The sequence below is a fragment of the Pollicipes pollicipes genome, unplaced genomic scaffold (assembly GCF_011947565.3).
Source record: "Pollicipes pollicipes isolate AB1234 unplaced genomic scaffold, Ppol_2.1 Scaffold_3718;HRSCAF=4362_pilon_pilon_pilon, whole genome shotgun sequence".
NCBI lineage: Eukaryota > Metazoa > Arthropoda > Thecostraca > Pollicipedomorpha > Pollicipedidae > Pollicipes > Pollicipes pollicipes.
Window position 1 is genome coordinate 328,465 of NW_023596361.1, and position 14,678 is coordinate 343,142.

The following is a 14,678-nucleotide window of genomic DNA, read 5'->3' on the forward strand; positions in this document are numbered from 1 at the left end:
TGTCTGCCGGTGTGAGACAGCGACAAATGATGCGCATTAACAAAGCCCCCGAGGAGAACTGTCACGGGTGACCTTTTATTCAGCAAAAATAGCAACAAGCGCGCCAGCGTTACACCAGCGATCCAAGCGTTCAACAGCGCCACGCTGACCAGCTGCGGGGCACATCGCCAGCCAGCCCCCCCCCCCCCCCATTACACATCTCGGAGCACCCTCGACCCGAGCCGATCCGGCCTCCGGGTCCGGTCCGCCGTCACTGCCCTGAGCTGCCCACCGCCAGCGACGCCTCCTGCAGCGTCAGCGAGTTCAGCTCCCGCAGCAGCTCCGCCGACCTGCAGTCAGACACAGAGCTGCCTCACAGCGCGCGCAAGGCCTGAGTGAGTGAGCACGCTGGCTGCGCCCGTCCAGCCGCTATCGGTCCAACACTGGCCACGCTCGCCCAGCCGCCATCGGTCTGACACTGGTCGCGCTCGTCCATCCGCCACCGGTCTGACGTTAGACAGCGAACGACTCCCAAGCGGCCGACACCTCCCGACGGAGACGCGCGGTCTCGAGCAGAAGCGCACCGTCTGGGGGTAGCACGCCGAGCGCGCAGTGTGCACCGCAGCGTGGCAGTGCTCGTGGCACCAGAGACATGACACCACTCGAACACACGGATACACCCCTGAACACACGGCAGGCGGGCGGGGCCAGGGACTGTACCTCTGTGTGTCGTCCATGCCGCCCCGTAGCGCCTGCTGAAGACTGCTGACCGACTCGGCCGTGTGCTTCAGTAGGCTGGAGTGCGGCGCGGTGACGTCACTCAGCGCACTGACGGCGTCCCGGCACCGCTCGGCCGCCTGCAGCAGGTCCTCTGCGGCGAACACAGCAGGTCAGACGGGACAGGGGAGAGGTCACGGTACTCAGGATGTCGATGCTGTTCTGACACTGCCCTGCAGCGGGTCCTCTACGGCGGACACGGCAGGTCAGACGGGACAAGGAAGAGGTCACGGTACTCAGGGTGTTAACGCTGTCCTAACACCACTGCTCTGAAGAATGCCCTTCAGAACAAACTAAGCACGTCACACGGGTTTAGCAATGAGCGGTTTAGCTGGGATATGCACTCAGTTTGGGGATTGGTCAGGGATGCCGAACACCGCATCCAGCCAGGTGGATGTCAGCTACATGTAGAGCTTAGGTTATGTTAAAATGCATGATGCAGGCAGGCTGTGATCAATCCCGAGAATATTTGGCCTTCGCCAAATCCCGCAGTTTGCACCATGAGGCAAGGCGAAGATATGCATGCAGTCGTGACAACTTATCTTGGTGTCGCGTCTGCGACACAGCTGACGTAAGTCACCAGCTTGAAAGTAAAACAGAGCTCGCGTTTGGCACTATTGTAACTAAACTTATCCTCCATCTCTGCACACCCTAACCGTTCGGTGGAAAAGCTTACCACTGTACATCATCCGCGTGCCATCATCACGTTAACATATGCTCGCTACAAATATATTTATCCGATGTTCAAATATTCACACTCACACACCCGCAACCACCGGCGACGGCGCGGAGACGTACCCGCGTATCGGGCGACATCTGTCGGCTCGGTGAAGTGCTTCAGTTGCAGCCTGTTCCGCGTGGCGTCGAGAATGGTGGTCAGCCGACTGAGGTCGCCCCGGACCGCGTCCGCCGAGCCTGGCGCGGCAGGAACATCGCGCACCGTTGACATTCCTCAACTTCAGACAATGCAGCACAGGCACAGCAGCTGATCAGGGAATGTCATCAATTCACTCCGGGGCGTAACTCCCGAGAAACTTTGTGACAAATGGGGATGCTACGACGCAAAAGCTCAAATGCGCCAGCATAATCGCCGTGTGCCAGATTTATCATTCTGCACAGCCCACGCCGTGCACCCCACACAGGGGCGGACTGTGCCGCCTCAAAGTGTGGACCGTGAGAGCTGAACCAGCCGTCGGAGACAACCCAGTCATAGGGAGAAGGTCATGTCCCAAGCGCAAGTGAAAGTGGCAGCCGGAGAACAGGGAAAGCCGTGCAAAAAAAAACTCCAACCGTGGTGTCGAGTCGGTCATGAGAGGTCGGGTGGGGCGGGGAGGTCCACGGGGAGGGCCGGTCCCACCCGGGTGTTGTTCTCACCGTTGATGGCCCCGAGAACGATAGTCAGCTCGTGCTCGAGCCGCGCCATCTCGCGGTACAGCGTTACCGCCTGCAGCTTCCGCTCCAGCTCCAGCTTCTCCTCACGCGCGCCCTCCACCAGCGCGCTCAGCTGGCGCGCCTGAAACTGAGCGACGCGGCGTTCGATCGGACACGTTTCAGCGGTCGACATCGGCACCAGAGCGGTGAAGGAACTCAACCATCGCGTGATTCATACGGATGGATTCGGAGGCCCACACTTTCAACCATCGCGTGATTTATACGGATGGATTCAGTGGCCCACACTTTCAACCATCGCGTGATTTATGCGGATGGATTCAGTGGCCCACACTTTCAACCATCGCGTGATTTATACGGATGGATTCAGTGGCCCACACTTTCAACCATTGCGTGATTTATACGGATGGATTCAGTGGCCCACACTTTCAACCATCGCGTGATTTATACGGATGGATTCAGTGGCCCACACTTTCAACCATCGCGTGATTGATACCGGAGGATTCAGTGGCCCACACTTTCAACCATCGCGTGATCTATACGGACGGATTCAGTGGCCCACACTCTGAACCATCACGTGATCTATGAGGACGGGTTCAGTGGCCCACGCTTTGAACCACTGCGTGATCTATACGGATCGATTCGGTGGCCTACACTTGATGCTGCCGTAAAGTGGCACCTAAGCATAGCCCCTGGCGTCGAACTTTATCAGAAGGACCAGAAGCAGGATGAGCTGGGGCTCCAGATGGGTCTTACCACGGACTTGTCGGTGTAAACTAACGCCAGCAACAAACCGCGGATACAGTCCGTCGAATACGGATGCCGTAACCGCCTCGCGTCTGACACAAGTGCATGGATCACAGCGGAATCCAAGAATCCGTGACACCCATCAGGTGCAGCTAACGGCGGAGTGCGCGTCTGGCGTGATGCCAGTGTCTCTCACGTTGAGCTGCGGCAGCTCCCTCTTGATGGACGCCTCGGTCACCCTGCAGAGGTAGGTCCACTGCAGGTACTGGTTGTACAGCAGCTGGTGCTCAGGCACCCGATCAGCGTCCCCAACCGTCTGAGGCACACGGTGCACCGCTGCATGTGAGGTACAGCCAGCCAACCATGGGCACAGCTTTACCTACAATGGAAGCAGCCATTCCGGGCCAAACAACACTCATTGGGTATACCACCAGCGATTAAGCCACAGTCGACGATTGCCACACGGGTCAGATCGCAATAAAAGGGACGGATATATATATATATATATATATATATATATATATATATATACATATATCCATATATACAAGTTTTATATATCTATTATATCATATATTCATGCATAAATAAATATATATTTCAATGTAGATACACATGTACGCATTTGTAGACATAAATACGTGACATCTACATCGTAGAACAAACAAGCCTGAAAAGTGGTTCAGAGATGCCAAACTGGTTCACCAATCACAAGTACAAAAGCTGTGCTTCAAAGTGAGGCAGGGCCAGGGCTGAGTGCCATACTAAAACGCATGTCATTTGCACCGACATCGCACCATGAACGGAGGTCGCCGATCGCGTGGCGAACATGCCACGTGATACAGGAACGCAATATAACACACGTGCCACTGTGCTCGGTGCTTGAGATAGCAGCAACGAGTACACCAGCAGCTTAGAATTCGTTTGATACGCGGGAAAGCATGCGTCATATACAGTCCACGCTAACTTAGGTTGGCCGAAAATTGAAACGTTTCTTTTTCCCACCCCGATGGGTACACATGCATGAACAGCAAAGTAACAGATCCGGCGTAATATTTGCCGGCAGAATTAGAGCGAGCGACGCTATGCGATGCAGTGACGCTGCAAATGGTAACTCTTCGCCGCCGTTGCGCCGCTGAATGCAGCTTCTTAGAGTGGCAAACACATTTTTCCGCATATGGCACCATGCTCGTCATCCTCACGCAATTGACTTTGACGGGGTTAACGCTGGAAAGAGCCGCCCTGTCCGTGACCTTGTTAGGAAGCTCCACCCTCTACCGATCCGGATGTCGCATTCATGCCCTGTGCTCCCAGTACCCTGCGCACAAGTCTCTCGTCCGTTTCGACGCTTCACCATTCGAGTAGAATATACCTTCGACATCGAGCGCGATCACATCATTTTATGTGGGGCTCTGAATGCCTATCTTCCCCTTCAGACCTCTCTTCATGCTTTTTTTGCGCTGCAGCCGGTCCAGGTAGCTCCTGACACTGTGTGACCCGCAGTCGCGGACGTGCAAAAACCCCGGGGACGAAATACGGGGCCACCTGAAACTTAGCTATCCAACAGTCAGGCAGGATTCCGGCCTCCGTATGACCTCTTCAGGAGGCCAGTACGTGACGCAGGTGCAGAGTGCTAGCAAAAGGTGGTGTGACCCCGCTGGCGGAAACAGCATGTTCTATGGCCATACCCTAAAACTGGGATACTCTGAAAGAAACGTGGGGTGATCACTATCACGCCGGCAAAGCCGCATTTTCGCCAAAGACGCGCCGTAATGGTGCTGTGCCGCGGCGGCACCTTACCCCATGCTCAGGGTGTCGACGCACGACTGATTGGTGCGACTTAACACGCCCCTCGTACGGTCGCAAAAACAACGAACTTTTAACGGCGCCCGGCCCCAGGTCATCTCCACGTGTTCATTGGCAGTGACCATGACGGCTGACGTGGCCTGGGGCATGAGGCCGGTGCGTGCAGACCCGGTGGCCACTATGATTGAAGAGCGCACATTATCGACCCGCTCCCGATTGGTACAGAGAAGCGAGGCGCAGCCTGCAATTAGGGCGCCGAGAACCTGTCGTTGCCGTACACCATGAAACGCTGGTTGTTTCGCGACAATTACGAACCGTTCCTGGAAAACAGCACTGGTTGCTGGAGGAAGATTTCGATGAGCATGGTGGCCGAAATGGTCCAAGCAGCGTCGGTCAAGGAGAATGGCCAGTCCACAAGAAAACTGACTTGAAAGCTGACGGGGAAACAACACCCGAAGCGGAGGTTGCATCAGCAAATGAGTCATAGGCCGCCCCTTGTTTCTTTTGGTATCATTGGAGATAAAAAGGGAGTAATAAATTTCAGGACACAGTACATTACGACTTGCGACAAAACCTAAGCTTTTAGATTGATTAGGTATTTTCAAAAACATTGTCGTAGATTTGTAGGGATTGAAAAGCTGCCTTTTCGCATCATAATTTTTCACGCACTTCAGGAACAATAACATTATACACTGCTATTCCCATGCCCAATCCCAACAACCGAAGCTTTACCTTATCGGTTTAATGCTGAGGCATTCCTCTGAACATGGGTGCACGACTGCTACCTCACGACATCAGCACGCAGATACGCAAGTGACACGTAACAAACCTGAGCTTTTGTCGCATCAATGGCGCGCATGGGCTTCACTTTGACGGTGGCAGTCTTGTTGGATTTCTTTATTTTGGGTGCGGTTTTGTCTGTAAGATGTAAATGGATCAGTATGGAGACCCGAACTGGTTCACGCACATGTGACGTCATTTTGAACTTCCTCAATCTTCCCGTTGGAAATGTACAAATACGTAACTGTTTTATCCAGTACGTAGCAGGAGTGACAGCAGTGCGATGACACAGACGTTGTCGGAAATACTAAACCTTGCAAAAGCATGAGAGCATGGATCGACACAATGAATGCAAGCTGTCACTAACATAACTACAGCGAGAACGCCAAACTACGCATCACTTTTGCGTCCGATATAGACAGCATGTCAATCTCATGCTTACCAGAGAGTGGCAAATTCGCCATCTTTGGGGGCTGCTTGGGTTGAGATTTTATGACGGTTCCTTCCTTCTTTCCGATGGTGGAATTCGGGGTGCTGGAAGCAGAACATGCATACTGCATTTTAACATATTCGAGACGATGACAACACAACCCTGCATATACGTCACACCCTATGCAATCATGGTGGCTGGCTTAAGCCAAAGAGTATATTCTGTTGAGAACATAAATAGTATATTCTGTAGAGTATATTCTTAACACCTTAACATAGGAGACAGTACCCATTAGAAGTGAATGACTCAAAGAATACACACAGAATCACAAGACCTATAACGATAACAAGTCCTAAGCCTATGCAGGTCACAGGTCCTGTGCCACCTACCTGGCTGTAGCGGTGGAGAAGAGTCTGCTCTCATTGATGGAGATACCAGACGCCTCCAAACGCTTCGTGGGCGTGGCGGCGGCACGGTTTTTTGCAGACTCTTTGTACCGAGAGGGCACAACGCGGCGTTTGCGGGAAGTACCCTTAGATGCCACACTGCAACAATACACAGAAACACGACATAATTCATGAAGTACCGAGCTAGCATGCAAACAACTATGTATGCTCAACTATAGCTATCAACTGGCATCATTTCAAGTGAAACGAACCATTCCAGGATATAACCCACTGCAAGAATCTTTAAAAGGAGTTGGATCTTTCGAACTCTTACCCGACCTCAGGAAGTGATTCTGCGCCGGATACTGCTGGGTCTTCACGAGCAACACCAGACAGTGTTGTCTTCGTCAGTTTCTTGGGACTTTTTGCTGGAGCACTCTGATTCCCAACCTCTGGCATCGACTCTGAGCCAGAAGCAGCAGCATTCTCAGGAATAAAGAGACATGCTTTGTCTTTCTTCAGAGGCTTTGCAATCAAATGAGCCTCTGGCTCTGGCCTTGGAAACCGCACTTCAGGCAATAATTCCAAAACCACTGAAGGAGGCTCATCCATTGTGGCAGGACACTTAGCTTTCTTCAGCTGCTTTGGTGTTTTCTTCTTTTCAGACTTTGATTTGTTCATTTGTGCTGGGGCTAAGAAATGAACATTAGACACAGAGCATGTATCATTGCCTACATTATATGCATGAACAGAAAGAATTCATGCACAATATCAAAGCCAAGCATGTTCAGCATGGACTGACATTCATGCAACTCATATGCAACATTCTTCATAAGATGCCCAGGTTCCTATGCAATGTCCTGAAGTATTTAGGAGTCAAACACCAAATGACATTCTGAGCAACTATACTGACCATCCATTTAATTTTTCACAGGCAATTACCTCTGCCAGAGAAATCCTCCTTAGCTTCACTCTCCATGGTCCTCAGTAATCAAGGATCAAAGGCTTAGATCCAAAAGCTGTGACCTGTCATGGCTGTCAATGCCACAAACATTTCTGGAACAAGGAAGCACACATCATGAAGGCCCATTAAAAATGCATACAAAACATTCCATACCCTAACTTGTCCCCCAAAACCCATACATCCTGCATGTTTTGGCAGCCCTGTAAATGCCCAGTCAGCCACCTCATGACTGCTAATGCAATGAATTGTGTCCCTAATCCCTATGGTTTTAGCTTAGTGATGGACAAACATCTTCTCATGTGAGTGTGTGTGTGTTTCATTGGGTCTTTTATGACCCTCTCAACTGCTGAGGCTATATAGCACTGCCTGCCTATTACCATGGCAGGAAGGGTGGGGGGGGGGGGGGGGAGCAAGGGGGAATCCAAAAGTCCAAGTCTTCTCATGGTTAAAACATTGGGAACATTTATCAAATATCATGCTTAGAACTGAATCTGATATCCATATGCCCTATTCATTTCCCACCTAAAATCATCCTTTCATTCTTCTTTGTGCTCATGAGGGCAAACACGTATTCACTTTGCACCCATAGGAATGCTATGCAACAGCCCAAAAGTTTTATTTAAGTTTTATTTTATTATTAAAGTTTTATTAAAGTTTAAAGTTTTATTCTGGTCATGTATGACATCCTGGCCCATATGTATATGTACAATTGTGCAAAGTTGGGACAAGATTCCAAATTGTTTTCACAGAAAAACCCTCAAAGGAAGCATGGTCTTGTGTATAACATCACATGCCTCAATCAACCTATTTGTGTGTTTATCTTAGTTCAGCAGTTTTTTCCACCTACCTTTTTCCCCATGCCTATTAATACATCTAAGTTTGTAAGCTGAGTAATCCTGAGTAAATGCCACACCCATGTCATCCATCATCTCATCCTGTAATGTTAATGCCATTGCATGTGCCCAAACTCAAATAGAATGCCCTTGCACACAACCTAAAAAACATTACATATTGCTATTGGCAGAACATAATGTCAACATCAGCATGTTCATGAGGTAATTTCCAAGTCAGTGGTCCTCTGTCTGTCACAAGGTGCAGGTGGTTCCCCATTCAGTTAAATATTCTAGCCCCAACTCTGCCAGGTCATCCAATTTGAGAAGAAGCACACTACCGGATTATTTTGGAGGCGGTTTTGGCTATTTCCCCTGTTTAGCCTCTATCAACTTTGGCAAAACTACACTCACACATCTAATGTCATTTCTCAACAAGGTTGGGTACCAATAATGCTGTGGTCATGCCAGATAAATGGTCTTTAATTCTCTGCTAAAGGCGCTCTATCGGGGTGAGAGGTAACCGACGCCACACAGACTCGCTGGCCGACTGTGACTTCGATGGCACATAGATGCGCGCTCCGTCTCCCATTAAACCCTTTCCTTTTTGATAACTCCTAATGCGAAGGTGCAGGAATCAGCCACGGACACTAGCGTACGAGAAAGCTTGAATGGAAGCACGATAACCACGCTCGACAGCTGACATCTACACCCATCCAGATTAAATTCAAGTACCCCAAAACACACCACGTACCAGTCACGCGTGACTCGTCCTGCAGAAGCGCGTGAACTTTGCTTTGAAAACAACGCGCCAACATTTTGGCACAGGATTGATAGACATGACTACTAATTGATTCAAGTAGATGCCAATGGAAAAATCTCCAGGTTACCTAATTAAAAGAGGGTTTTTGTACTTGTACTACTACATCGTTGCTTTCCAATCCATAAAAAATACCTTAGTAGCAGACACTCCATCTTGAATACACATGGCAAGTTAAAATCTCGTCACCAAATTATGCCGCTGACCTGCAATTGCATGGTCGGAATTAGCGGTCAGGGCTCACATAACAAGGCCTGCTTATCATGGGCTGTAGCAAAACCGGATAAGTGCTCTGGTCCCAAAAATCCATCCACTCAAAAAGGCACCTCAAAATGTGCCTTTTTAACACTACCAATAAGTACCTTAAATTAAACAATTATAAAGGTCCCCGATATGCTCTGTTGACCAAACTTGCGCTCACGCTACATTGTATCGGGTCGTGACCGTGGATGTCGCCGGCGGAGGCCGCAGTTTGTCATATCTAGCTGAAAGTGTTCGTGGATCAGTCGTCATCGACAAGTTACATAGCGGATTCATTCGTGTGTCATGTCTGACGGTAAGCATATTTGGTATGCTCGTGTGTCTGTGTCGTCTGTGTGTAAAGGCCGCTTGTTCGACCACTCGAGTATCGTCGTGTTTCTCTGAACTTACGTTCGCATCGTGATACTGTGGTGGTTAGTTTGAAGTTAAGGGTGTGTGTAGATAATTTTTAAAATGTGTTTAAGGAACTGAAGCAGCCTTTTTCATTCCTTGCATGGGACTGTTTTGTAGTTTTGTGAGAAAACCCAGTGTTTTCTGTACTCAAAATTCTTTATTTCATGTCAGTTGTTCAAAATTTTCAGTACTTGCTAAAAGCCTGTAATTTTTTGCACTAATGCTGGAATTTTGGCACACTTGTGGTGGCTTGCTTGAGGTATCTGTGGGATAATGTGGTTTTTAACCATTATATACTGTTGAGTTGGGTGCAGGCTAGTCTGCAAAATATTCACCTGCTGCTTCAGATGCCTATATAGCATCAGTAGTTTGAACATTATGCCTGCATGTGCTGGACTCAGGTCAGGCAAGATTGCCTTGAATTTCATTTTTTAGGATTGAAAAAGTATTGTGGAAATATATAGTGTTTTTAACATTAGAATTCCTTGAAACACTGCTTAGCATGTGTATGTTTGCAGCCTGGCCCACATGCGCACAGGCAACAGAGGCCTCTGTTAGGCCCCTGCAATTGTGGTGGTTTGTCTTCCATGTGGGTCTTCTTATAGTGGTATATGCCAAGGTCAAAGTAGTCTCCTAGACAGCTATATCCTGTAGGTCATTTCCTGCTTAACAACTTATTGACAGCTGGAGGCTGAGACCACAATGATATTTGTCTATAGAAAACAGTCCAGTCCTCACCAGATTGGCATCATATGTACCTTTGTATATGAGGTCTCAGGCATCAGGCCCTCACCAGCTAGCTGTATAGCCATACATGCAAGATGCTAGGGATAGTTGAAAACAGCATTGCATAGCATGTGATGACCTATTTTAGGTTGTCTGGACTTTGCAAGATAAGTTTTTTAGCATCACCTTTAGGTGTGATGGGTAAAACCATATGACAATATAAGTTAGTTTAAGTCACTGTCAACTGTACCAGCTAAGGGTACTTTGACAGCATGGATATTCATATTATGTCACTTTGTATGGTGGGTGATGCACTGGCAGTAACTCACCAGTGATGTGACCTTTGACATGTTAATGTGAAGTCAAACAAATATGCCTTATGTGCATAGTTTCTACTACATTACCTCAAGAATGGAGCCTAGCATAACAATGAGCTGTGTGACACCAGATAGGACTTGTAAATATGCATGAATTGTTGTTTAATTTTATTTTGAATGTGGAGCCATGCTGCAAAGTGCTAAATATTTCGCAATCATCCTTTGTTTTATAAAATAACTTTCCATTAGTTGACATGATTTTATTTCCTTCTATGGTATCAGATGACCATACAGTATGACTGATCATGGGGAATTGGAAAACATTTATGATTTGTGAAAGGTCTCATCAACTGAAAAATGAAGGATCAGCTTGGATATCAGAAGCCGGACCTTGTGCCCATGCATGACAAGAGGTGCTTAAAGTCTCTTCATATGGCTGCTGGTCAAAATTATGACATGTGGCTTCACATGTTGCCTGGTGTGATGTCTCCAATCTTGAATTATGATTGACAGATGAGCATTGGCATGTGACAGTGTTGCTAACTTACCAATATGCTCTACCGCCCATGTTAAGTGGAAATGTTTCCAAGCTTGTGTTTACCCCATCATGGTGTGGTTTTTAGGTGAGCTCTTTTGGCATTGCAGTATTTTGAGGCATCTATGCAGCTATCTGTGTTCTTGGGTGATTGACTGGGTCTGCCCGACAGAGGAAGTGATCCGTCGTCGGCTGATGATCGACGGCGACGGAACGGGAGATGACCGACGGCTGAACATGTTTCTGAAGAACCTCACAAAGTGGGCAATGTCTGATGATGCATCAGGAGATGAAGGGTGTGTGCCCTGCCCATTATTTTTTCCTCACTTTGTACACTGTGGGTCAGTCTTAGGTGCTTGAATCGTAGTTCCATTATTTTGTCCAGCATTTGGTATACTGCCACTACTTTTGTTACTAGTCTCAAGCCACTTCAGACACTGCTGGCCATTCTTTTGTGCCTGAATCTACTTCTCATGATCATGACAGTCCTAGGTATGCTGCCACCAGTCTTTAAACTAGTGTCGGGGAATTTTGATAGTTGAACCCAATTTTGCCAAGCAGAAGGTTTTATAGGGTTGACTTGAAACAACATGTGGAAATTACTGATGTCCTAAATGTTTCATATGAACAGAAGAAGCAGACATGCCAGGCTAATGTTTTCTTCTTCTGTTGTGGTGGCAATGCTAGTGACTATCACCTGCTGGTGTGTGCTCGTGAAACAGTGCGGACGGTTTGCTTCTCTTTAACAGATTTTAAGCACATCCCTTGTCACATGCCATTTCCCATGGTTTGGTGTTGACACACACATGTACATGTATGCATGTATATATTGTGTATGGTACAGGGTGTCTCCCTGGTTTCAGGTCCCTTACTTACGAGCGACTGATGTCCCAGCTGAGCCAGTGTGAGTTCTCCATCGCCAAATCACAGCAAGGATGCAAGATGAATGCCATTGAGCTGGAAAACTATGAGACGCTTTACAAGCAGATCGACTCGGGCACAGAGTTGGTGAAAGCTGAAATAGTTCAGGCGAAGGAGGAGCTAAACAAAGCCAAACAGGTACAGTCTTCATAGTCAGCACACGTTTGACATTTCCGTTAGTCGTGCAATTCATACCTGAACAAAAAGTTTCGGTAACGTCTTGTGTACATGTGCTCAATGTGTGGACAAGATAGACAAAGGCACGGGTGGTATCGCCGTAATAGATTGTTTGAAACTTCGCGACTAATTGGCATATAGAACAACTGATAATGGCGTGTTTGAGTGGCGCGCATGCTCTTGCTCCGTTCCGAAACGTTAGTCAGTCATGTAATCTTGGATTTTTTGTACCTGTTCGAGCTGTTTCTGGTAATTTTTGTGCAGATACGTCGGAACCGGATGGAGTACGACGCACTCGCCAAAGTCATCAATCAGCAGCCGGACAGAAAGGAGACGGAGGCGCGCCTGGCCGAGCTGAAGGCCGAGCTCCAGTCGATGCAGGTGAAGTTTCAGTGTGGCTCCTCTGGCATGGTAGTCGGCCCTGCATTACCAACGAACGCACGGCCAGTGGGCTGACGAGCCCAGCGAAACCCAGTCGAGGTGTGCATGCATCGGTTTGATTGGGAAACTTAATATTCATGTTGTGGTCTTCGTCTTATGACTCTTCGCTGGCAGCGTTTACCATTGGCAAGTTGCCATTGCTGAAGGCAACTTAACACGTTTCGTTACGGAAAAGTAACGTAACGTGTTTGACCGGCTGCACGGGCGGCTGACGGTGAGCGGCGAGCTGTGGCGATCAGGCGGTCCTGTGGAGCATCCGCTGCTGTCGGCGTCCGCTCCGCCCAGCTGACGGACGTGGGCCTTGTCTCGCGCGCAGGCCTGCCAGGACGGGCTCGACGCCAAGCTGGAGATGCGCCGCAAGCAGTTTCACGTGCTGGTGACGTCCATCCACCAGCTGCAGCAGATGCTGGATGAGGAGCAGCCGGAGGAAGGCGCCGACTGCAGCGCGGCCGACAGTCCCATGGACGCCTCGTGACCGACCGGCCTCGGTGCTCGTTGATCTGGACTCGTGCGGTGGAGGGGGGGGGGGGGGTTGCAAACCACGTTGAGCCCCTTGGCCGGAACGACGATGGGTTCAGGAAGGCGTGGAGCGAATAGCGTTGACTACACGTGTGTGACTGCTGTCAGGGTGGGTAAATGTGCAGCGTAATATCGCATGTATTGGGTCTCTTTACATATATTGGGTCTCTCTGTTTTCAGAATTGTCAGAGCTCATCATCATCAAAATGTGAATACAAATGACTGTGTACTATACTGTGTGCACAGAGTACTGTGCTTAAATCGGTAGATTTCAAGAATGATGTGCACTGGGAACCTACACATTCTCAGCCTTGCTCGGGGTGAGTTAGTGCTCTGTGATTCATTCTCCATCTCACTTTTGAGAAAACAGTACCATGCTACCTCAACACAGCTTTAAAAATCTATCCTTTGGTAGTAATATCGGCTATGAAAAAGCATACACACTTTGTGTTGCACTGGTAAAACTCGCGACCTGCATCATAGCATGTGTCTATTTTCATTTCAACTTGATACACATGTGCATGGCATAATGCAGTAGATGCCTTTGAGACCATTGCATGTCAAGTCAATACTGGTTTATCTTGGTAGCTATTGCCCATGCTGTTTTTTCCCATCAACCTCCAGACAGCGCCAGACGGACGGTATCGGTTATATCACACCAGATATTGCACAAACACTATACATACACCAGGTATTGCACAGACCACTACCTTCTCAGGTTCTGATAGCTCCCTTCAGTTTAGTTGAAATCCAGCTTCATTGATGCACCTGCAATTTGACTGATTGCAATCTGCCTGCAATTTGACATAATGCATGGTTGCCGATTTGGATATTTCGGGTCTCCCTAACCCAGACACACGGGCAAAGTTTATAACCGGGAAAGTGCAAAGTTTGTCGAATTTTGTTCGAACTTCTGCGGACCCAATTCCTGCAAAAAGTTTCAATATCTATTGCAAACCGTCCCAAACAGTGTAAGTGACCCAGGCAGCAGGGTTCCCGTATCCCGCTTGGCTGCGTACCCTTTCAATGCCGCCCTTAAGTCGGCTTTGTGGATGCTTAAGTCAATGGGTATGACCTCTAGATGCATTACGTGGCATGGAACATATTGAAATGTGGTTGCTTGTCGAGGTAAAAGTGAATGTTGCTGTCATAATTGGTAATACGCGTCCCGCGCGCCTGCGTACCGAAAGGAAGGAGAAACTGAAAATGTGGGCAACGCTCGATTCCAACGTGTGGCGGGCTTTCTAAATTGGCCCGCATGTAGAATAGACAACAGGCTTCTGATAAAGCATACATGTGCAGTCTCAATATCAAACAACTTTGGATAGTTTATTTTTAAATTACCGTTGGATAATTTTTAAGCATACCACGCACCTTGCGTGTAGTGCATTACAACGAAAACTATTGGCATTGCGCCACCTTCACTTTCACTCGTGTGCCCAGGCCTCGTGGTCTCGCTGGTAGATGGCAGCACAACCTA

General features: G+C 48.6%; 2 protein-coding genes across 4 annotated transcripts; one reads left to right on the plus strand and one right to left on the minus strand.

Annotated features, from left to right (window-relative positions):
* Positions 1-225: 225 nt before the first annotated feature.
* Positions 226-9,153, minus strand: LOC119092941 (uncharacterized). 3 transcript variants are annotated; one of them, XM_037215839.1, is made up of 11 exons: positions 9,044-9,153; positions 7,237-7,350; positions 6,629-6,986; positions 6,298-6,453; positions 5,921-6,012; positions 5,528-5,616; positions 3,089-3,208; positions 2,131-2,275; positions 1,555-1,671; positions 700-850; positions 226-329 (listed from the first exon to the last, which is right to left on the minus strand). In XM_037215839.1, exons 2-11 carry the CDS (start codon positions 7,271-7,273, stop codon positions 251-253), a joined length of 1,344 nt encoding a protein of 447 aa, XP_037071734.1. In that variant the 5' UTR covers positions 7,274-7,350; positions 9,044-9,153; the 3' UTR covers positions 226-250. The 3 variants fall into 3 exon arrangements, with proteins under 3 accessions (XP_037071734.1, XP_037071735.1, XP_037071733.1); XM_037215840.1 differs by lacking the exon at positions 9,044-9,153 and adding an exon at positions 8,843-8,924 and having other exon boundaries at positions 2,131-2,269; XM_037215838.1 differs by lacking the exon at positions 9,044-9,153 and adding an exon at positions 8,843-8,924.
* Positions 9,154-9,348: 195 nt separating this feature from the next.
* LOC119092943 (THO complex subunit 7 homolog) lies at positions 9,349-13,428 on the plus strand. Its single transcript, XM_037215841.1, has 5 exons — positions 9,349-9,464; positions 11,313-11,436; positions 12,004-12,199; positions 12,503-12,619; positions 12,996-13,428. The coding sequence occupies exons 1-5, from the start codon at positions 9,455-9,457 to the stop codon at positions 13,152-13,154; spliced, it is 606 nt and encodes a 201-aa protein (XP_037071736.1). The 5' UTR covers positions 9,349-9,454; the 3' UTR covers positions 13,155-13,428.
* The last annotated feature ends 1,250 nt before the right edge of the window (positions 13,429-14,678 follow it).